The sequence below is a fragment of the Lepidochelys kempii genome, chromosome 19 (assembly GCF_965140285.1).
Source record: "Lepidochelys kempii isolate rLepKem1 chromosome 19, rLepKem1.hap1, whole genome shotgun sequence".
Taxonomy (NCBI): Eukaryota; Metazoa; Chordata; order Testudines; family Cheloniidae; genus Lepidochelys; species Lepidochelys kempii.
In genome coordinates, this window is record NC_136398.1 from 15876258 (window position 1) to 15900427 (window position 24170).

General features: G+C 51.0%; 1 protein-coding gene across 1 annotated transcript in view; it reads right to left on the minus strand.

The window, feature by feature from the left end:
• Window positions 1-19835, minus strand: part of FABP3 (fatty acid binding protein 3) — a 106524-nt gene extending 86689 nt beyond the window's left edge. Inside the window, exon 1 of the mRNA XM_073317769.2 lies at window positions 19643-19835. Coding sequence (XP_073173870.2) covers window positions 19643-19820 — 178 coding nt within the window. The 5' untranslated portion in view covers window positions 19821-19835. The remainder of the gene's footprint in view (window positions 1-19642) is intronic.
• Between the last annotated feature and the right edge of the window lie 4335 nt (window positions 19836-24170).

Genomic DNA, 24170 nt, shown 5'->3' on the forward strand with positions numbered 1-24170 from the left:
TGGTGTAGAGGGCTTCTACATCCATAGTGGCCAGGATGGTGTTATCAGGAAGATCACCGATGGATTGTAGTTTCCTCAGGAAGTCAGTGGTGTCTCGAAGGTAGCTGGGAGTGCTGGTAGCGTAGGGCCTGAGGAGGGAGTCTACATAGCCAGACAATCCTGCTGTCAGGGTGCCAATGCCTGAGATGATGGGGCGCCCAGGATTTCCAGGTTTATGGATCTTGGGTAGCAGATAGAATATCCCAGGTCGGGGTTCCAGGGGTGTGTCAGTGTGGATTTGTTCTTGTGCTTTTTCAGGGAGTTTCTTGAGCAAATGCTGTAGTTTCTTTTGGTAACCCTCAGTGGGATCAGAGGGTAATGGCTTGGGAAAGTGGTGTTGGAGAGCTGCCGAGCAGCCTCTTGTTCATATTCCAACCTATTCATGATGACGACAGCACCTCCTTTGTCAGCCTTTTTGATTATGAGGTCAGAGTTGTTTCTGAGGCTGTGGATGGCATTGTGTTCTGCACGGCTGAGGTTATGGGGCAAGTGATCCTACTTTTCCACAATTTCAGCCCGTGCACGTTGGCGGAAGCACTCTATGTAGAAGTCCAGTCTGCTGTTTTGACCTTCAGGAGGAATCCACCCAGAATCCTTCTTTTTGTAGTCTTGGGAGGAAGGTCTCTGTGGGTTAGTATGTTGTTCAGAGGTGTGTTGGAAATATTCCTTGAGTCGGAGACATCAAAAATGGGATTCTAGGTCACCCCAGAACTGTACCCTATTTGTGGGGGTGGAGGGGCAGAAGGAGAGGCCCCGAGATAGGACAGATTCTTCTGCTGGGCTAAGAGTATGTAACCCTTCTGCCCGTCAGAGTTGGCAGCAACAAGGGCCGGGTTCAATATCTAGGGGATTCATTCTAATAACACAATGCAAACCGGCTCGAGCCCCCACCCAGTGACCTGGGACAAATATATACCACCCCCGCTGGGCGCCTCCAAGGGGCAATACTTCCCCTCTCGCAAGCACACAGTCTGAGTGTAGCAAAAAGCCTTTTAATAACAGAGAGAAACAATGTGGCCTTATGTTGGGGAAACACCACCAACAGGATTCGTAACACAACCCATGAGCAAAAAAACCACCCCAAGCAAATTGGGGCATGCCCCTTTCCCTTTGGTTCTTGAGTCCAGCAACCCCAAATCACCCAAAGTCCCAAAAGTCCAATGACCCAAAAGTCTCTGTCCCTGGTCAGGGCAGCCCCAGAGTTCGAAAGTTTATCTGCAGAGCTTTACCTCCCAACCTGGGTGGAGATGGGGGGAGGGGGAAGAGAGAGACAGGTAGGGGGCACCTTCCATGATCTGAAGCTGACCGCCCCACAGCTCCATAGGCCTTCGCTCCGCTCCGCCCCGCGAACTGCTTCACTCAGCTCCGCGGCCCACAAGCAGCTCCCGCCGTCCTATGAACTGCTCCACCAGCCTGTCCACAAGACACTCCCGCCGTCCCACAATAGATCGTCAGGCTCCCCCACTGCTTAACACAACGCTCAGTGATTTCAGCTCTTAGGTGAATTCAACTTGTAGTAGGGGAGCCTCAGTGCTGGTGCACCATTAGCCCAAAGTGAGCTCAGCAGCCTGTAACTAGATTGCTAATGAAATCAAAATTAGCTCTGATACTCCACAGTGGAGAGAGGAGGAAGTGCAATTAGTATGTAAGGCCCTCACCCAAGGGCCCATACCACCAAGTATTAATACTTATCCCCCAACCTCTCTCAATTCACAGAGTTTTGGAACCCATGTCCTTTGCCTAGCGAGTGCTGCTCAGTTGATGGTGAGTCCCTCCATCATAACAAAAGGCCAAGTACAGTTCCAAGCACAGTTCCCATAATCAGGGTAATAACAATTTATTCTTCCTGCCCCAGTAACAGAGACACTGGGGATCCCACAGCAGCCAAACTGATCATTTGAGCAGCTATGGCCTCATTCTAGGCAGGGTGGGTGTGCCTATGCAAATGAGATCGGCCCCTGAAGTTCTTTTCCACAACTTGCCACACCTCACCACCAGATGTCAGGGTGGAGCTCATCCTGACTGTGCTTACAAGTATAGTTGGATAGATTAACAATATTGCTGGGTGGGTTGAGGGAACCACTGTTGTGGCCCCTTGTGGCATGCAGTAGTTTAGATAGTTTAGTGTCCTTTTTCTTTTGTAGAGAAGCAAAGTGTGTGTTGTAAATGGCTTGTCTAGTTTTTGTAAAGTCCAGCCACGAGGAAGTTTGTGTGGAAGGTTGGTTTTTTATGAGAGTGTCCAGTTTTGAGAGCTCACTCTTAATCTTTCCCTGTTTGCTGTAAAGGATGTTGAACAGGTGGTTCCGCAGTTTCTTTGAGAGCGTGTGGCACAAGCTGTCAGCGTAGTCTGTGTGGTATGTAGATTGTAATGGATTTTTTACCTTCAGTCCTTTTGGTACGATGTCCATCCGTTTGCATTTGGAAAGGAAGATGATGTCTGTCTGTATCTGTACGAGTTTTTTCATGAAGTTAATAGATTTCCACTCCATACAGCTAAATGCAGTGCCTTGGATAATGACAGGTTTCAGAGTAACAGCCGTGTTAGTCTGTATTCGCAAAAAGAAAAGGAGGACTTGTGGCACCTTAGAGACTAACAAATTTATTTGAGCATGAGCTTTCGTGAGCTACAGCTCACTTCATCGGATGCATTCAGTGGAAAATACAGTGGGGAGATTTATATACACAGAGAACATGAAACAATGTTTATTTGACATTATTATTATTATTATTTTATTTTATTATTTGACACCCCATGTTTATTCCCCCCCTCCAACCCCCCCACTGTTCCTCAGACGTTCTTGTCAACTGCTGGAAATGGCCCACCTTGATTATCACTACAAAAGGTTCCCCCCCACCTCGCTCTCCTCCTGGTAATAGCTCACCTTAAGTGATCACTCTCCTTACAGTGTGTATGGGAACACCCATTGTTTCATGTTCTGTGTGTATACAAATCTCCTCACTGTATTTTCCACTGAATGCATCCGATGAAGTGAGCTGTAGCTCATGAAAGCTTATGTTCAAACAAATTTGTTAGTCTCTAAGGTGCCACAAGTCCTCCTTTTCTTTTTGAGAATACAGACTAACACGGCTGCTACTCTGAAACCAGTCTAAGGTATGAGCACTTCCACTGCAGCCCGGTACTACAGGGGAGTAAGAACCCTGCATCAGGGTCAGCCCCAGGTGAAGAATAATCCTTAAAATCCCCCCCACTATTAACGCTCATTAGGGATTAGGGATGTGCCTTTCGCCAGTACTGCTTCTCTCCCAAGCACCTTAGTGACCATCCCATGCAATTAATTAACCTTCGCCACACCCTGGCCAGATAGGTATCATTGCCGTGATACAGAGGAAGAAACTGAGTCGCAGACAGGTCATGTGACTTGTCCACAAGTACGGAGCTGTGCAGAGCTGAGCGAGAAACTGAGTTTTCAGGTTGCTCGAAGTTCCAAAAAAAATGAGGAAAGTTTTTTTCAGTTTAGGGTCAAACCAAAACCAGCAGTTTTCAGATTTTTTGACAAATCAAAAAAGCCAGAAAAATTTTGTTCATTCGGCCTGAAATGTTTCATTTTGGGGCATTTTAAACCATTTTTTTTAAATAAAAGGAAATGAAAGGCTAGAGTCTCACAGCCCCAGGAGGCGGGGCTGCTGCTGCCTTCACACCCAGTAGCCCAGCTGTTGGGGCTCTCACCAGGTGTGGGAGAGGCAAGTTTCCGTGGCAGCTCTGGAGCAGGGACTTAAACCCAAGGCTCCTACATCCCCCATGACAGCCCTAAACACCAGGCTATTGGCTGGGCTGGGCTGGGGGGGCTCTCTCAGGCTTTCCTGTTGAAGCTGTTCCACTGCGTACAAAATACTTGACTAATCCTTAGGCCAGAAGGCGAGAACGAGAATGACTCTGGCCTGGTGGTTAGGGCTCTCACTGGAGGGGAAGAAAGCTGGGTTTACATTGACAAGGTTTTCTCTGCAATCATGAGGGCTAGAAACGTACTCATTTTTTAAATGAAAGCTGAGAGTGTCATGTAATCAGTTGCTAATCTAGACCAGTTGGTTCTCAGCCAGGGGTATGTGGACCCCTAGGGGTACGCAGAGGTCTTCTACATCAACTCATTTAGAGATTTGCCTAGTTTTACAACAGGCTACATAAAAAGCACCAGAGAAGTCAGTGCAAACTAAAATTTCATGCAGACAATAACTTGTTTAAACTGCTCTATCTACTATACAGACGCTCCCTGAGTTACGCAAACCCAACTTACGCAAATCCGAGTTTACAGAAAAACTGCTGTAAACTAGAAATAGGAGGGGGTTTTTTGTTTTTTTTTGGGGGGGGGGTGTTGCGTAATGGCCGGAGATACGTTTCCGGAGATACGTTTCCGACTTACGCAAGTTGCAGTGGGGGAGGTTTAGACTGGATATTAGGAAAAACTTTTTCACTAAGAGGGTGGTGAAACACTGGAATGCGTTACCTAGGGAGGTGGTAGAATCTCCTTCCTTAGAGGTTTTTAAGGTCAGGCTTGACAAAGCCCTGGCTGGGATGATTTAACTGGGAATTGGTCCTGCTTCGAGCAGGGGGTTCGACTAGATGACCTTCTGGGGTCCCTTCCAACCCTGATATTCTATGATTCTATGATTCTATGAAATTTCGACTTACACAAGGCGTTCCAGAACGGAACGCTTGCGTAAGTCGGGAAGCGTCTGTACACTGATATGGAAGTACAATATTTATATTCCGATTGCTTTATTTTATAGTTATATGATAAAAATGTGAAAGTCAGCAATTGTTCAGTAATAGTGTGGCTGGGACACTTTTTTATTTTTATGTCTGATTTTGTACGTAAGTAGTTTTTAAGTGAGGTGAAACTTGGGGGTAGGCCAGACAAATCAGCCTCCTGAAAGGTGTGCAGCAGTCTGGAAAGGCTGAGAGCCATTTATCTAGAATGAATGTAAGAGCTCCTCTTTGTCGGAGAAGCATCATGCAGTATATCTCAATTGCACAAGGGATAGAATTGGAAGGGGGGCAGTTAAAGGTTTGTACTCAAACTTCAGTCCAACACGAACAGTCAGAATGAAGCCACTTAAAACGGGAGATTCTAATGTTCTCAATCGGCAACCCACATTCCCTGAAGCCCAATGAGAGAGTTCTGCTGAGATCTGTGGGCTGCAAATTGAGGCTAGTCAGATAAATGAACAATGTGATATTGTCCTGTGAGTCACTGGCTGTGTGAGGACAGCAAAGTTCAGCCCCAGCATCTTCAGTACCCACGTGAAAGCCGGCCAATTTCAAACTTTTCCGCCATTCCAGGCAGGATTTGGGTTTGTTTTTTATAAACTTTCGCTTTTGCTTGATGTGATCAAACCACAATCAGACCAAGTTCTGCTCCAAGGCGGTTGTTTTCAACCTTTTTTCATTTGAGGACCCCTAAAAATTTTTGACTGGAGGTCTGAATTCCAGGGGTCCACGGACCACAGGAAGAAGACCACTGAATGCATCCGATGAAGTGAGCTGTAGCTCATGAAAGCTCATGTTCAAATAAATTTGTTAGTCTCTAAGGTGCCACAAGTCCTCCTTTTCTTTTTAGGAAGAAGACCAGTGTTCTATGGTAACAACAACCTTTCGCAGACCCCTCAACAGTCTGCAGAGCCCCGGGGGTCCACGGACCACAGATTGACAAGCACTGCTTTAGAGTAACAACGACACTGGCTTACGCATTCTCTGGCCTCTAACTCTTTCAGCTTTTCCGAGAATTTCAAGGACAAAGGGAAAAGGTGCTAGAATGAGTCTGGACTTGCTCTTTAATGAGGCAATCTCTCTATCTCCCAAAGTACAGATACCATGCTCATCACCCTAGCAACAGACAACCTTTCCCGTGTTGCTGTGTGGGATCAGATGGTGACCTTGAGAGGAAAAGGCTCTGCCCTCCATTTTCATAATAGTTACAAACAAAAAACTACTTTAAAAGAACATAGAATCATAGAATCATAGAATCATAGAATATCAGGGTTGGAAGGGACCCCAGAAGGTCATCTAGTCCAACCCCCTGCTCGAAGCAGGACCAATTCCCAGTTAAATCATCCCAGCCAGGGCTTTGTCAAGCCTGACCTTAAATACCTCTAAGGAAGGAGATTCTACCACCTCCCTAGGTAACGCATTCCAGTGTTTCACCACCCTCTTAGTGAAAAAGTTTTTCCTAATATCCAACCTAAACCTCCCCCACTGCAACTTGAGACCATTACTCCTCGTTCTGTCATCTGCAACCATTGAGAACAGTCTAGAGCCATCCTCTTTGGAACCCCCTTTCAGGTAGTTGAAAGCAGCTATCAAATCCCCCCTCATTCTTCTCTTCTGCAGGCTAAACAATCCCAGCTCCCTCAGCCTCTCCTCATAACTCATATGTTCCAGTCCCCTAATCATTTTTGTTGCCCTTCGCTGGACTCTCTCCAATTTATCCACATCCTTCTTGAAGTGTGGGGCCCAAAACTGGACACAGTACTCCAGATGAGGCCTCACCAATGTCGAATAGAGGGGAACGATCACATCCCTCGATCTGCTCGCTATGCCCCTACTTATACATCCCAAAATGCCATTGGCCTTCTTGGCAACAAGGGCACACTGCTGACTCATATCCAGCTTCTCGTCCACTGTCACCCCTAGGTCCTTTTCCGCAGAACTGCTGCCTAGCCATTCGGTCCCTAGTCTGTAGCTGTGCATTGGGTTCTTCTGTCCCAAGTGCAGGACCCTGCACTTATCCTTATTGAACCTCATCAAATTTCTTTTGGCCCAATCCTCCAATTTGTCTAGGTCCTTCTGTATCCTATCCGTCCCCTCCAGCGTATCTACCACTCCTCCCAGTTTAGTATCATCCGCAACATGACGGCTGCAAAGTCAATTCAGCCTCCTTGTGCCCACATGTAACCCCCACACCTCCCGGGTGCGGTGCTCTGGCCCATCTAGTGGCACCGAGACCACTTGGAGAGAGAGATAAAACGAGTCTGCTCTACAGCCTTAGCTAGCAGCTAGTTGGCTTTTAGCTCATGAGGTAGAGGCTCATGCACTAAGCCCCAGAGATCCCCGGTTCTATCCTGCCCTTCAATAACTGGAGGCTGTCGGTGTTACATATGCATTATATAATACACACCTTAGTTACATGGGCACATACAAGTTTTTCCACAGAGCTTTTCTCATTTTCTCACTCAGTGCACAGGGAGGACGGCAGCTAGTTAATATTTTGTTTTATCCTAATTGGTCAGTGTGTGGCCCAGGCCCCATTAACTGCACACTATTCAAACCCTGCTCTGAATACAGAATCATTAAGCTCCTCAGGGACTTTTCTGTGGGGCTGAGCCAGGGTATTATCCCCATTTTGCAGATGGGGAGCTGAGGCCCAGAGATTAATGTCCACTGCTTTTGGGTGCCCAGATTGAGATAACTAAGCCGATTTTTTCCCCAGTCCTTAGCCTTCGATAGCTGTTGATAAAGCACGGCTCTGACTGACCTTAGCTGCAGCTGTGAGTGCTCAGCACTGCTGCAAACCAGACCCCAGGCTCGCAAGTGAGGCACCTGGAAAATGAGGAGCACTAACTTCCCCAGCATCCCATGGGAACTCTGTGGTAGAGGCAGGGATAGAATCCAGGGCAGCATTCAACTGCCTTAACCATGACAGCATCCTTTCGCCCCATGCAGTCCTTATGAGCACCAACTATTCCTATGCCACCCATGCTAATGGAGTAACTGACCCCAGTAGTAGTTTGTCATCCTCTAAGCAGACCAGCCACTAGAGGGCGATGATACACACTCTTTGTCAGTGGGCTTCATAGATATTTGCTGACAGCAGAGGAATGGTGAAACTCGGGAGTCTTGGGTTCCATTTCAGGCTCAAAAGAAGAATGTGTCTAGTGGTCACAGACCCTTTTGTCTCTGTTCCTCCCAATCTGAAACCCTAAGAAACCTTCTGCCCCACTCCCTCCAAGCTGTCCCCGTGCCTATCCTGTCTCTCCCCCACTTCCCTAGCTCCTTGTGCAAGTCTCCCCTGAAACACTGACATCCCTCCCCAGTCTCCCCTCCAGCTCCTGTCTCTCTATCCTTGTCCCAATCTATTCCCTCCCCCAATCTCTAGGTCTAGCTCTTGTCCCATCTGTGTTTATGTCAGGCTGTTTCCTCCTCCATGCTTCCTGGGTGCCAACACAGAGGGCATCACGAGCCCAGGAGAGACAGTCGCCCTGCTCTCAGTTTCTGTGCCTGTCCCCACCCTGGCCCAGAGCAGCCAGAAGCAGCAACTGCAAGCAAAATCCCTTGTAGCCCCTGCAGCCCTGGCCTGGTGCAGCTGGGATCTTCAGAGAATTTAGCAGCCAGACTCTAACAAGTCTCAACTGAGCATGTGCACACTGATTTTTAAAAAGGTTTATAATGTGGCCAAATTTGGGTAGTTTTTCACAGGAACAGCGAAAGGCACATCCCTGACACCAGGTGACCTTTTCCACCTGCTCCCCATCCTACCCCCATCCCAATGTCAAGCCCCTATAGAGCTTTTCAACAGAGTGGTTGGAAGAATTTTAACATGGACCAAACAACGTATTTTTCCTTACGCTCATTCTCAGAAGTTGCTAAGCCATTTTTGCTGCATTTTCCAACAAAATTCAACCAGAGGCAGAGGGGAATTTCAGCCTGAATACTTAAAGTTTGGCAAAGTTATAAGCAACTGAAAACAGGGCATCATAATGGGCGCACAGATACGTACTACTCTAATTTTACAGACGGGGAAATTGAAGGCTATGCTTTATGTGAGCTGCCCAAGGGCAGCGTTTCCTGACATTGGGAGCTCATCAAACCAAAGCACTGACTTCACAGGGAGGTTCAAGCATGAGTGTTATCGGTCGTGTCTGCACAGCTTGGGTAACCTCCCAGCACTGACAAAACTCCCAGCATGTACTGGGCTCAGAGTAAAACCTGAGCAGAGGCTCCTCTTTGGAACAACCAAAGTTGGGGGCCTGTTCCTGACTGTCCTTCCAGAGATGAGTAACTCCCACTGAAGTCAATGGATGTCACCAACCTGGGTGTACTGCCCTGGCCCATTCCCACTGATGTCCCGACTGTCCTGCTGCAGGTAATTGCCATGGACGCTACTGAGGGCTCAGTGCTTTGGGAAATCAGGAAACTAGAAACTTTACTTATTATGGAAGATTCAGGGATTCCAAGCCCAGGAAGGACCATTGTGATCCTCTAGCCTGACTCCTGTACATGACAGGCCAGAGACCTGCCCCAGAATAATTCCTAGAGCGGATCTTTTAGAAAAACATCCAGTCTTGATTTAATAATTGTCACTGATGGAGAACCCACCACGACCCTTGGAGATTGGTCCTGCTTTGAGCCGGAGGTTGGACTAGATGACCTCCTGAGGTCCCTTCCAACCCGGATGTTCTATGATTCTATGATTCTTGCCCTAACTATGCTAGAGAAACAGTGCCACAAAGCACTGCTAAATGTCCAAAGGAAATAAACTGAAAATCTAGATTGGGGACAGATTTTCTGCTACCATCTCTCAGTTCTTGTTACTGTAGGTGCCACAGGTGACCACACCAGGTACAGTGTTTCCAGAAAAAATGGGATTGCCACGAAGACAAGATTCTTTTCGGAATGATACAATCTAGGCTGAATATCAGGAAAACCACTCTGGCAGTGAGATCTCAGTGGGTGTGATGTCATCTCAAGAAAAGGACCCACGGCCCCATCACTTGGGACATTCAAACATGGACTGGACACAGCCCCAGCAAACGCTCCATAGTGAACAACTCTGTAATTGCCAGCTGCTTGTATTGCTCCATGTTAGCCATTCCAGCAGCACTCCTGCCTGCCAGCATACATGCTAATTGGACCCACCACAGCCATCACAGTCTGGGAGCACTGAGAGAAGTCACCAGCAGTGTTCGGGGAATTGCTGTTTATTGTGGGGAAATGAGAGATTATTAAGCCCTGCAAGGCAAAATGACTCTGCCGGGTTGCGAAGGGGTGCTGCATGGGGGTGATGAGGGAGAGGTAATGGCCACACCTGAGCATTTCCTGAGCGAAGGCAGCCTGGGCAGCTGTCCCCTGGACGCTCCATGTAGGGCACCCCGTGCTGAACACATCGGATGGGTCTTTAGAGCAAAGAACAAGCTACTAACCCCTCAGAAATATACACATAGAATCATAGAATATCAGGGTTGGAAGGGACCTCAGGAGGTCATCTAGTCCAACCCCCTGCTCAAAGCAGGACCAATCCCCAATTAAATCATCCCAGCCAGGGCTTTGTCAAGCCTGACCTTAAAAACTTCTAAGAAAGGAGATTCTACCACATCCCTAGGTAACCCATTCCAGTGCTTTACCACCCTGCTAGTGAAAAAGTTTTTCCTAATATCCAACCTAAACCTCCCCCACTGCAACTTGAGACCATTACTCCTTGTCCTGTCCTCTTCTACCACTGAGAATAGTCTAGAACCATCCTCTCTGGAACCACCTCTCAGGTAGTTGAAAGCAGCTATCAAATCCCCCCTCATTCTTCTCTTCCGCAGACTAAACATCCCCAGCTCCCTCAGCCTCTCCTCATAACTCATGTGTTCCAGTCCCCTAATCATTTTTGTTGCCCTTCGCTGGACTCTCTCCAATTTTTCCACATCCTTCTTGTAGTGTGGGGCCCAAAACTGGACACAGTACTCCAGATGAGGCCTCACCAATGTCGAATAGAGGGGAATGATCACGTCCCTCGATCTGCTCGCTATGCCTCTATTTATACATCCCAAAATGCCATGCAAATACACACACACACACACACACACACACACACACAGGCATTCACAGCCTACACACACAAAGATACACACACAGCTAAAAAACTCAGATGTTCATATCTATTAATATGCATACACCCCCACTGCACAAAAACTTAGCGGTATTTACACACACACAAATATACACACCCCAAACCTCAGCATGTCCACGTGCAAAGTGTATCTGCAGAGTGACACATGCACACCTATGCAAAACAAAGAAGTGTACAAACACAAGCAATGTTTAAACTAGCACACATGAAAACACATGCACACCAACACATGTCTGCGCACTCCACACACACACAAACGAGCACACACACAAATACAGGTATGCACACACACATGTACTTGTGCACACAGGCAAACACCCACGTATGCTTGCACTCCCACAAGGACATGCCGACACTCATGAATACCACACTGCATATGTGCACGCACAAATGTTCTTAGACTGTAAACTGCGTGTAGAGCTACATTACATCCAAGGTGTGATGGGAGCTCAGGTAGCCCATACCTGCACTAGCTTCACTCCCGCTAGCATGGCTAAGAATAGCAGAGTAGCAGGCTTCAGCAATGCAAGTAGGTCCTCGGGGGCTTCTACAATCCACGTTGAAGCCTGCACTGCTGCATCTGCACAGCTAATTTCAGCCGTACTATGGTAGGTAAAGCTAGCGAGGGTCTGTCTGCCCTTGCTGCAGTCACACCTGAGTGCACTGTAGACATACCCTACAAGACAACAGGCTACATCCTCAGCAGGTCTTGGCCCTGAAATCAATGGAATTGTGCTGATTTACACCCACTGAGGGGATGGTCGGGCAGGGAGACCCAGAAGACGGGGGTGTCAATTTAGAGCAAGTTTTGCAATCTCTAATAACTTCCCCATTCGAGGACCCAGGCCCTCTTTCCAAACTCCTCTTCTTCCATAGCGGAAAGGATTACATAGTTCCCGGTGCTCCGATGACAAGACGTGCATGGGCTGGGGGAGGGGCTTTATGTTTAATAATTCCTGTGGGGTGACTGGTGTCTCCTTCTCATCCTTCCTGGACAGCTGCAGCTTGAAAATGGCTCCCTTGGTTCTTGCTGGGATGTTAACCCCCAGATCTCAGCTGATGAGCAAAGACTAAGGTTGGGATTTTTCAGAGTTGGGTTCCTCCTTTAGCCCTTTTAAAAAATCCCAGCCCAGTGCAACTACCGCAATCATTCAGCAAGGAAGGATCAAGGGCGGGCAATAGAGTTCCTGCCTCAGTCCCCACTGCAACCTGACTGGAACTGGGCCTGAGCCATCATTGAACGCCACAGCTTTAGGGCCAGTTCCTCCGCTGGTATAAATTGCGGTAGGTCTACTGACTTCAAAGGAGCTTCACTGATTTACACCAGCTGAGGATCTGGATTTGACTCTCTTGGGTCAGGAAGCTGCAGAGAAACAGGCTTAGGGACTGGGAGCAAATGTTAAATCTCATCCTTTCTGAGCTACATAGGCCTTGCCCAAGGCATCGTTCCTAGAAAAAGGAGGCCCCTGGGAGATTTTTGGCTGGGGGGGGGGATACACCTAGAGCAACTTGATTTGCATGCAGTCCCAGATAGCCCCCTACTCCTAGCCAGCTTGTCCTGCTCCCCCAGGGCCAAATCCCTCTCAGCATCTCTCCTCCACAACCTGGCTCTTGCTATAATGAGGCACGGAAGGCTTGTGCAGCCTAGCAACACTTGTGATCTCTGGGGTGACTTCCACCCTCCCGGCCCCGCACTGCCTCAGGGCATGGAACACGTCTATCTGCCAGGCAGAAACCCTTTCCTGAGTTAACCAGTGGGGCGTGTGCTTTCACCTGTCACTTCCCTTCTACTGCCCCGAGGAAGATCATGGAGCCCCAGGAAATCCCATGTGTCCTAATAGCCGCACATGGCCTGTGTTCTCTCCAGCTGTCATGTTCATTAGGTTTGCCACCTGTCCAGGCTTTCCAGAATGGTCCCTTTTTTGAAGTAGCTGCAGGGTTTGTACCTCAGAGGTGGTATTTATCCATTAAGCCACAGTCCCCAAACAGGCGTCAGCATCTGCCCCCCTCCCCCATAGGATGTGCACTCACAGGTCAGCCTTTAAGAGCTGAGCAAGCTGACTCCAAGTGTCCTGTTCACGTGCCACCATCCCTTAAACGCACTCTGAAAGCCTCTGCAGTATCTGGCTCACTGACGTTGATGGAGATGGATGGATGTTAGAGAGGAGATGAGAACTTTACAAAAATTCTCCCTTCTATAGAACAGAAACTCACATTTCTACAGCACCTTCCAGTCCTGAAGGAGCCCAAACTTTCTAAACAGTATGCAGTAGATACAGAAAATCGCTTCTTCTATCTCTGAAATGTAGCCACTTCCGAGGTGGAACTCAGGGACTGTTTAACAGTGCAGAATAACATTACACGTAGAGAATGAATATATCCAGGGAGCCATGGCTGCCCATCTCCAGTGCCCCATGTAGGGTTGTGACCCTGAACACAGCAGAGGGATTCATTGTCCCCCACTCCTGTCCCAAGTTCTCCCACTAGCATAGGGTAGATGAGATGCCAGACTCAGCTCCTTTGCTCTCTCCCCTCACAGCCAAACCTCTCCCACTCCCTCCCTCTCTCTTCTCCTCTCTCTCACTCCTGCTTGCTGATCACCTAAGAGATCTACACAATCACAGAAATGAGCCCAAGGCCCAAAGTCAGCTGAGGCTCAACCAGCTGAACCTCCCACTGACCTTGATGGCTGGCAGCAGGGATGAGTTTTCCCCTTGTCTGGTTTGAAAATCACAGTTATTCTTCACTACTACATGCTTCTTGGGTGATTTTTGTTTGCTGTCAACTTTCGTTACTGCCCTTGGATTCTTTCCCTCGATAATGGGGGGTGGGGGGAGGGGGAGAGACAGACACACACAGACACGTACAGAGATGTCAGCCCCTCCACACACTCAGACAGCGTGACACACACACAGGTGAAATCTAGATTTGCTCTGATAGCCCCTGAAGGTAAATAGAAACTTCTCCTATGAAGTGTCTCAGTTGCAAGGCAGCAGCTGATCTAATAGTAACCTTTATTAGCTGCTTTGATGACTGCACAAACTATTCTTTTATGTAATACACGTGTCCCCCACGTTTTCATGTTCTAAATCTGCTTCAGTCTTGACTGGCTGCAGGCTCCCTTCCTGCCAAAGCGGCTCTTCAGCAGCCGGAGAAGGCTGAGTGCCCTTGGGTGTGGCAGCTGGAGAAGGCAGAGTGCCCTTGGGTGTGGCTCGCGGCTGGAGACCACCCCTTTCCTCTAGACTGCAGGGCTCAGTTCTGGAGCCTGTGCGAAGCAGCGGAGAGCTAGGAAACGTTTGGGGAAAAACCCAGAATCTGGTGCCTCAGTCAGCGGCTCAGCGCGGTTCAGGCCCCCGCCAGCCGCCGTCTGCAGGGCAACGGTTCTGTGCTGAGGAGTGCACCCTGACTGCTGCGCGGGGAATGCCACGCTGGCACAAGGGCTCCACAAATCCTGAAAATGGCGTCTGGGTGCCGAACTCCTCCAGCCGGCACCTCCTAACACGCTCATATAAAAGCCAGGGCCAGCATTAGGTTAGGGAGTAGCAAGCCGGGCAGTTGCCTGGGGCCCCACGCCACAGGGGCTCCCATGAAACTACATTGCTCAGGCTTTGGCTTCAGCCCCGGGTGGCAGGGCTCTGGGCTTCCGCCCCATGCCGCGGGGCTTCAGCTTTCTGCCCTGAGCCCCAGCATATCTAATGCTGGCCCTGCTTGGCGGCCCCCCTGAAACCTGCTCGCGGCTCCGAGGGGGCCCTGGACCCCTGGTTGAGAAACACTGATCTACAGGGCAGGGAGCTGGCTTTTGGGCTGCAACTCAGGCAGGCGGTGACCCGCTTTGAGTGCACGGATTTTGCAATAAATGCAGAGCACTGCCTACAAAGGTAGCAGGCCCCCCACCCATCTGCAAGAGACAGGCTGCCCAGTGAAGCTCATGGGAGCACCTTCTGGCTGGCTCAGGAGCAGCACCATGAGTTCTGGAGAGGGCTCTGGCTGGCTGTCCTTGGCTAGGACGGTTACTGTGCCGCAGAAGCGAGGGTGACGCAGAGAGGCACCACTGATGCATTCCTCTCAGCCGTGCGTCTCCTGCGCTTGAGTCTGGTGATCTGAGACAAGGCAGGCGGGACCAGGGCGCACCAGGAGAGGTGTGGTTAGTGCACAGGCCTGGGCACCAGGGTTGGCTCCCGACTCAGCCACAGACTCCCTGTGGGACCTTGGGCAAGTCACTTAACATGTCACCTCTGGCTCCACCTCCCAGTGACACGCCTCCTCCCAATACCCACTCCTCTCCAGCCCCACCCCCCAACGAACCAGACTCTCTGTTCCTCCAACATAGAACCAACTGCTTCCCATCCAATAAGCAACCACTTCCTTCCCGGGCCTCCCCTCACAGCCAATCCCTTCCTCTTCCACCTCTGCTACTCCCCACCCAGTAACCAATCCCCTGTCTCGCCTGGTGCCGGCCCCCTCAGAGCCTTTGTTCAGAGTCACAAACACCCTCCAGGAAATAAAAACCCAGACGTCAGGGGGGAAGAGACTCAATTTGCCGCCGTGGCTGAACATATGCAAACTCCCAGCTAATTCCTTTGGGGACCGGAGCCAGTGGATGGCTTCCTGGGCCACGTGCCTACAGCTGGTGTCTCAGGGACTCCCCTGGGAGTCTCTCATCAGAAGCGGAGCGTGCTGCTGTTTGTCATCCTTCCCTCTCTGGGACCCTTTGCACTCAGCAGATTTTCTCCTGTGCGATGTGACTGATGTGACCGCTTCCCTTCCAGGAAGGAGGGTGGAAATTTTCCAAGGTCTTACACGTCTCGCTCCCCACAGGAGGGAATGACCTGCCTGCCCAGGCCTATCTGAGCCTCCAGCTGTTTCCTCCCCCTTAAAGGCTGTGAGCATCTCTGGGATTCCCTGACACATGAGCCATCCACTCCAGACAGATATTACAGGGCCTTCCCTGCTATTCCGCAAGGCTCCGCCAACCCAACAGACCCCCCCAGAGAAGAGAATAAAGCCTGGCATGTGTATGGGATTGGGCCCATGATTGCAGCTTCCTGGCTCAGAGGCAGCACTTGAGCATTTTGGGACCCAAGCCACTGATTAAACAAAGCCAGGACCCAAAGAAGGAGCCCACAGCACCTGTCAGGGGAGCAAGGCAGACTAGATCAAGGTGGTCCAGGAGGCGCTGAGCTTTAGAGGGCAGAGCAGGGGAATCAGAACGCTTGGATCCTAGCTTGGGGCTCCTCAGAAGCAGCTAGTATTTTTTACGAGTTTAGTCCTGGCAGGAGAATTTCAGCAGCAATTGGACGTCAAGCGTACAGCAGTGAACTGGGTGCGTCCCGTCACGGCCTCCCATCCTCTTCTCTATTATTCCACACTCCCCCACGCCCACCCATGCTGTTTACTGGTGGGACCCGGGCACTAGGTAACTCATCAGTTCCAAATGGCTCTTCCTGGGGATACTGGCTGTGATCACACAGTGGGTCCAGATTCTGGGTTCCTCTCCTGAAGCGATCAGAGACCCCACCCTCCCACATACATTACATTGCTGCCCTTTTCCAGGGCACCCCATCTGTCCCCCTCCAGCTAATATCCCAGCCTCAGCCCAGACAGAGTCACAGGGCCCAATTCCAAGACAGCGTAAGTGGGTCCAAGTTAGCAGCGTTTTGCATGCTTGTGGGAGACCTGAAATTAAGGGCCAAACTGCTGTGTGATGCTGGCATAGAGCCAGAGTAACTAACAACAGCATCTGGCCCATCGGGGCTCGTGAAAGCTACCAGCCAAGGAGGAAATGTGCCTCTGAACGGCTGAGCTTTGAATTCCATCCCCAGTAGACGGGTCTTAGTTAGGAACAGTCCTGAGCACCACGACGAGAGCACCTCGAGGCCCACCACTTATCTCATTAAGTGGCTGCCCTGGCACATAGCAGGAGGCTGTGAAGTTAAAGGCAGGGGCTTGAGGAAAACAGCTCAGTCTGCTGTTGCCACCTCACATCCTCCTCAGCCTCCCATCTCCTGCTCCTGCCCCCAGAGTCCCAGGCACAAGGTTTCTCCACACCTTCCTTATCCCTCTGCCGCATGCCACCTTTCGCCATCCGCCTCCAGGGACATCGGCAAGTGTGAGACCTCAGAGCGCGGTTAGCAGCCAAGCAAGACCGTAGGCCTGCCTGGGCCACTTGCATTTAAGGGCAGCTTCGGGTCCCAGTTTATCAGCCGGACTTGCTGAGTGGAGGTTGCGGGTGGTGGTGGGGGGTGAGGGGGGAAGGGCTTTTATGGCGGCAGAAATAGCACCGGCCATGCGTGAGTCTTCCTGCTGGGTGGGGGGATGAGCCCATCTCTTCCTCTGCTGCATCACTCCCGCCATTTATACCAAGCCCTGCTGGGTTTCATCGCCCCTGCCTGACCTAAACTGCTGTTCAACAGCTGCTGCACTCCACCCCAGCAACAGCTGCATTTCAGCGGCTGGTGGAAACGATTCCTGCATATCATTGTGTCCTTCAGCTCCAAGCCGTGGGCCAGAACGTGGCCTTTAGAAAATCCAGCAGAGGATGGGGAAATCACGGAACTTTTTGATTGGCAGGGAAGGGAGGGGCTGAGCCTAAGCGCAATTCTCACGCCACCCCCAGCTCTCTGAAAGGCCCTTCCTTACATCTGGAGCTCAGGGGCTGGGGGAGGTGGTGCGGGGCAGAGCCGTGGGGCGTTGCCATTCTCCATCTAGGATCACACGAACCCCCGGAAACCTCCAGGGATGTCCACATGTAAGGTCAGGCTGGACCCATCAGTATTACACCAAGCGCTTTCCCCGCTGCGCTGGAGGGTTTGGGGCAGTCCGTGGGAGCAGCGCTAGCAGAGAACGGCAGGTCCTGGAAAGCAATGCAGGGGCTCTGGGCAGCTGCGTGAATATCCCAGCTCAGTGCCCCAAGAGCCACACTAGGTTCACACGGTCACACCTCCTGCCCACTCCGTGGGGGATGAGAGGGGGCAAGGCACCCACCTCCCCCAAGGGGGTGATGGAAGGGGAACCCCACACACTGGACCTTTTTGCTCTGCCTTCCTGTCTGGAAGATTTCCATGTGGCCAGAGGGCACGGGCTGGGCCTGGGTGCCAGGGGCTTGGAGACGGGGTATTCCCGGGGAAACCTGCTGCAATCAAGTGGCAAGGGCAGCACAGGGGCTGTGGCCCTGGTGAAACTGTGTCTGGAAAGGGAACGATCATTTCTGTGTAGCCTCATCCTCCACACGCAGCTCCCAGAGCGCCTGTGAAGAAAGGCAAGAAGCCAGGAATGCTTGTGCTATTTACCAATAGGCAGGGCTTAGCTTCAGGAACCACACACCCCGGGGCTGCTTTTCAGCTAGGAGGTCTGGGCGTGACCGGCAAGCCCCCTGAATTCAAGCTCTCATCCCAACACACAGCTCAGCACTGCTGGAGCCATTTCTGCTCCCACAGCTCTTGAAATCTGATTTCCTTCTGGAAGCCTGGGACAGAAAAGCTAGGGTGGACCTGGGGTGAGGACTCTGAGGGTGGGGGCCATGAGGGTAATAAAGGTATGGGTTTGGGGGTGATGGGGAGATAGGAGGGGGTGGGCATGGTGACCTGCAGTGGGGGTAAGGTGATGGGGTGAGTATGGGAATTTGGGATGGAGCCTGGGTGATAGGGGTGTGGGTTTGGGGGTGATGGGGACCAGGATTGGGAATCATCGGGCCTTGGGTGATAGGGGTGTAGTTGTAGGGGTGATGGGGAACTAGGATAGGATGGCTATGAGGTCCATGGGCAGGAAATAGCAGGCCTTGGGAGATAGGGTGTGATTTCTGGGGTAATGAGAAACTAGGACCGGGGTGGGAGGTGGAATATAGGGATCATGGGTGGGGGTTACAAGTACCTTGGAAGATAGAGATGGGGGTTGGAGTGATAGGGATCTGGAGTGAAAGTTTAGTGTTTGGGGGCTTAGTTGCTCATTTGTAATACTTTTTAATCATACACAGTATATTTGTGTGTCGAAAGGAATCACTCAGCCTGTTCTCAGCTCCATGACACCAGATCCTCCAGCTTAACTCATCCTCACATCCTGACCTGCAAGCTGGGACCACACTTCTGGAGCCGCCTTCCAAGCCAGGTGTAATAATCAGAAAAACAGCAGCACAGACACCAGGGATTATTCGGCTACTGAACAGAAACCCCCCGGCCATGACGCTGGCATGCCCTGGTTCTGTCCAACACCCGCCACTGCTGCTGGCACCACTTAGACTAGAGACTACAAGAAATACCAGCCATGTCCCTGGAGAAGTTTTGCATTTGCGACCCCTTACTCCCTGACGATTGTTAATTACCTCTCCCTGGGTCCAGGGTATTTGTAACCCCTGGGTGAACGTAGTGTCTGGGCATCAGTCCTACATACTCACAAAGATGGAAGCATCATCAGCCCTCTGTGATTTTAACCCACTGGAAAGTTTGATTTCGCTGAATTTCAAACACATGTCCTACCACCCCCACCCCCCATCCATCTGGAGTCAGCCATGTCCTGACATCTCTCTCCCTCTGCTTCTTCATCCTCCTTTGCCCTTTATTCCCCCAAGCCGGCAGCATGCTGCCTACAAGCCCCTTTATGGGACAAAGACCTCCCTCCCCTGTGAGTGAAATTGACCAGGGCACCCTATGACAGCCTGGAACAATGCCTATCCCACCCCTCAATACTCCTCCCCTTCCTCATTCTCCCTTAATCCCAGCAGCTCCCCAGCCAGAGCAAGCCAGAGCCCCAACACTTACCAAATGCAGTAGAGAGAAATGGAGGGGCTGATCCTGCTGCTAAACCATAAGGGGGTGAAATGCAGAAGCCAGCTGCTGCCCAAGGAGCCAGGAGCTGCAGGAAACCCAAGTGAAGTCCCTGGACCAGCACAGCCACTAAGACATCTCCTTGTCTAGCTGAACAGCACTCACAATGCATTGGGGTACCAGCTGCCTGCCTGAGAGACATACCATTCATTCTGCAGGGGGAGAGTCCCTGCAATTAACCTTGCTCTCCATCCCTGTGCCAAACACAGGGGCACCTCTTCTCTGTCCCAGCCTGTCTGAGGGTCAGAGATCAGGGCTGCTATTTCCAGACAAGTCCCCTGTAAAGAAGCCCCTGAGTCCCCCTTAGGAATCCCCCCAAGTCCCCCCTTGGCTGCCTCCTCAGTCAGTGCTGCAGAGCAGTGCCAAAGATGTGGATTAGCATTTCTGGCAGTGCTGTGCATGCAACGGGAGCCGCCGCCTTGCTCTGGGTGGTGGGTTGTTGGGTTTGTTTTTTCCCCCATCAACAAATAATTTTTTGTTTGTTTGACATTTCTATTGAGACGCCTGTTTCTGCTGCTGCTACAGCCTGGGGATTTCCCCCCCGCCCCGGGCCCCCGCCATCCAAACGGTTCTCAAAGGAACGGAAATTCCACCCAGCATCCATGACATTCCGAGGCTCCAGGGGTAGCGACCCGCGTGCAGGGGTGACAGGAAAATAAAATTGTTGGCTGAAGCCCGTGGAAGCCAGGAAATTCACATTTCCCGGGACTGAAAAGCAGCACATTTGGGCCCACACTTTAGATGTCGTCAATAAATTAAAAAAATTAAAGACTAAGCCAAAATGTTCAGAAGTGGGTTCCTACTTGTTTAACAGGGACAGCGACTGAGCCTTGGAACAAACTGCCATGGGGATGATGGATTCTCCAGCTCTTGAAATCTCCCCATCAAGACCGGACACCTTTCTGGGAGATACACTTTATCCAGACACAATTACTGGGCTCATTACAGGAGTAAGCGAGTGAAATTCTCTGGCCTGGGTTATACAGGAGGGCAGGCTAGATAATGTAGCGGTCCTTTCTGGCCAGTATGAATCTATGAAACCCCTGTTTAGACATCGATTATTATGTGTGATTTGTGTCACAGCTGCATGTCGAGGGCCCAAAAGAAACCAAGGCCTTGTTGAACCAGATACTTTACAAACATCCCTGCCCCACCAGAAATTTACAGTCTACGGCCCCAATCCTGCACCGACTCACAGGAGGAAATTTAAACACACGTGTGTAAGAGTTTGTTGAACTGGGGCCTAAGCAGGCAAGACAGAGAAAGGGTGGCAGGCGGCATTGTCATCCCTTGTCACAGATGGTGAGCTGAGCATGAGAAGCTTAAGGGCCTTCCCCAAGGTCATACAGGGAGGCTGTGGCAGAGCCAATTGAATCCAAGTCTCCTGAGTCCCAGTCCAGTGCCTTCACCTGAAGTCCATCCTCTTATCACGCCAATAACGGCTCATTGTACTGAACTGGAAGAACCCAGGCCACCGACTCTGTCGACAGCCAGGGCCCACGCTGGAGACAAGGCAGAGTGGGGTGGGCAAAGCTCAGGCAAGACAAGGCTCCCTTTTTCGCCTCTCAGAAGGAATCCTGAGAAATGGAGTCCTAAGGTTCCACCTGGCTCTGCAGGCCTGCACCTCCGGGCATGTTGGGAAAGGGATGGGGTACAATGGTCTCTTCCATGACAAACGTGGGTGGAAGTGGGGGGTATTTCCTCGCTGCAGGGAGAATGCTGCTGATCTATTTTTACTTCATGGTGCTAGCTGTGTAGGGAGAGCCAGGACCCTCCAGCTTGGAAGCTGGACAGGGAACACCCAGTGGAGGAGGGGAAGGATTGTTCTTAAACTTGTGAGATTTCAGTTTGTTTCGACTTTGCCAGCAGAACAGGCCGTGTGTGGTGTAAATGAGAACTGGTGCTGTGTGTGTGTGTGTGTGTGTGTGTGTGTGTGTGTGTGTTTGTGAGAGAGCTTTACCACCCAGCTCTAATGTCAAATGGGGTTATTAGTGACACGGGTGAGGAACTTGCCTCTGTGTTGTTTATTAAAATTATTTTTATCCTGGCACTCCCCCCCCAAGGAATATGAAGTTAGCTCCAGCTACGCCCAACATCGCCAGTTCATCCAAACAAGATTGTACAAAACCTAAGAGCCAACTGTGTGTATTTTGTGGTCCCTGCTAGTGGCTGTCCCACATACAAGTCTACCACTGCTACTAGCTAGAGAAGCTATTCCTTTAGCTCAAATGGAACAGCTCCTGCTCTTCGGAGTGGAGATGCCTGGTTCAAGGCCCAGTCTCCTTGCATAGTGTTATGCGTAGAGAGGGCTCCAGGACAGGTGGCTACAAAAGGCCAATCTCAGCAATCTTCTGATTGATCTGGAACCTTCCTCTTCGGGGCTGCGAGTGGGTGAGATGCAGGAAGTGAAATGAATGATAAACACAAACGAAGCTGCCTGAGCTGGTCCAGCCTTATCCCCGAGGCTGGGGGGCAATAAAAGCCGCCGCACCCATCGCTTGGGGCACAAGGCCCTGCTCATTATTCAACGGTCTTTCCAGTTTAATGCAGTGTAGAACTTGCTAGTGCCACCTACTGGTGAAAATGCAGAACCAATTTTCCTGCTAATTCCTGTCTTCTGCTGGGAGAAGTTAGCAGTTGCTGTTGGGCTAATTGCTTCTTCTGCATTGTGCCTTGGACCGGAAATTCTTCCTTCCTCCTGAGGGTGACCACCCATCCCAAACTGGGTGGGACAGTCCCAAAATGCAGAGTTCAAGTGCTGGTCCCAGGACAGTATTTGCCCCGGATTCCCACTGGTACCACTCCGTGCCTGCCCGAGGCTCAGGGGTAGCGTCAGTCTTTTCCTGGTGGGGGGCTTTAGCCAAACCAGGCTGGGCCATGTTAAGAGCTACCCAAGGAGCCCGGGTCCCTGGGGGAGCCCCAGACTCCAGGACACTCCCCCTGCCTTGGGTGGCATGCTCTGGACATGGGCTGGGGCTGCTCTTAGGCATCCTGGCACCCCACCCAGGGTAGGTGGAGGGTCCGGACTCCCCACTGCAGCCTGGGCTCCCTGGCAGCTCTTGCCACAGCCCGGCTCCGACTTCTGGCCTGGCCAGAGGGCAGGGCCTTGAGGAGAAGAGGAGCAGGGGCAGAGCCATGGAGGGGGGTGGGGGTCCTCCATGTGTCCTGCTTCTGCCTTTTGAAAAGGTGGTCACCCTACTCCTGGTACACCAGGCAATCGCGGGCTCTGGTCTCTTTCTTTGGGTCACTGAACAGAGCTGTGTTTCTAAGGAAGCCTGCTTCATTCACGGCCTGGGCTGGTTTGGTGTGTAAGGAACAAACATCCTGTTCAGGAATCAGAATTCAATCCAGAAAAGTTTTGTTTCCCCTGCACTCTGCCCACTAATCCGACTACTCCTGGGCTGAGTCTTACATTCTAAGCCTGTAAAGGTAAATCTACTCTGCCGCTGGTGGGTGTGAGTCCCAGCCTGGAGAGACAGGCTTGCAGTAGCTCAGCTTGAGCCAGAGTGCTGAGAATAGCAGTGCGGACGTTATAGCCACCGAGCTTGGACTCAGGGGCCAGGCAGGCGAGAGAGCCCTGGTATTCTCCACCCTCTGTCTCACCAGCCGAGCTTCCTCTGGACACCTAGGCGAGCAGAGGGGGAAGGAAACTGGTGTTAACCCCTGATGTGCTGGGGATGAAGTGGAGTCTCTGCCCCTGTCACACTAAACGGTCTCTCCACACAGTGGCTGATGTAAGGGTGACCAGAGTGGAATTGGGCAAAGCAAAATGTAGCCTTTCAATCAGGGAATCTTTGCAAACAATAATGTGGATTGGCTTTTGGATTAGCCCACCAAGGAAAATGCAACGGCAGCCCGATTGCTGGAGATACAAAGGTTTTTTTATGGGACCGTCCTACGCTGGCTGAGCACAGACTAGAAGAGGCCCCTCTACATACTAGGACTGTCTGATGTCGCAAAGCTTCTAATGAAGAGGACAGATGCATGTAAGTGGCGTCAAAGGATCTAAGCACAGATCCTGAAAACCCTTGTGTGCGAGAATCGGCCCACTGACTTCAGTGGGACCATTGTATGGGTAAAGGTGTCTCTCCTGAGGAAGAGATGTGGGCTTAGGTTCCCAGTCAGTGGAGATGGAAGAACAGTGTTGCACCTAGAGGTGGGGAATTCCTTCCTGGGCCCTGCAGTGATCAGTTTATGCCATGAAGCATGATGTTAGTTGCATGAAGGTAGCACCCACCTGAGATCAGGCGCAGCACGGCACAAACAACCCTTGCCTCCAAGAGCTTGCACTCCACATAGATAAGACAACAGGTATACCATGCTATTTTTAGCCCTCATCAGCTGACCTGCGCTCTAAGACTTAGAATCATAGAATCATAGAATATCAGGGTTGGAAGGGACCCCAGAAGGTCATCTAGTCCAACCCCCTGCTCAAAGCAGGACCAATTCCCAGTTAAATCAT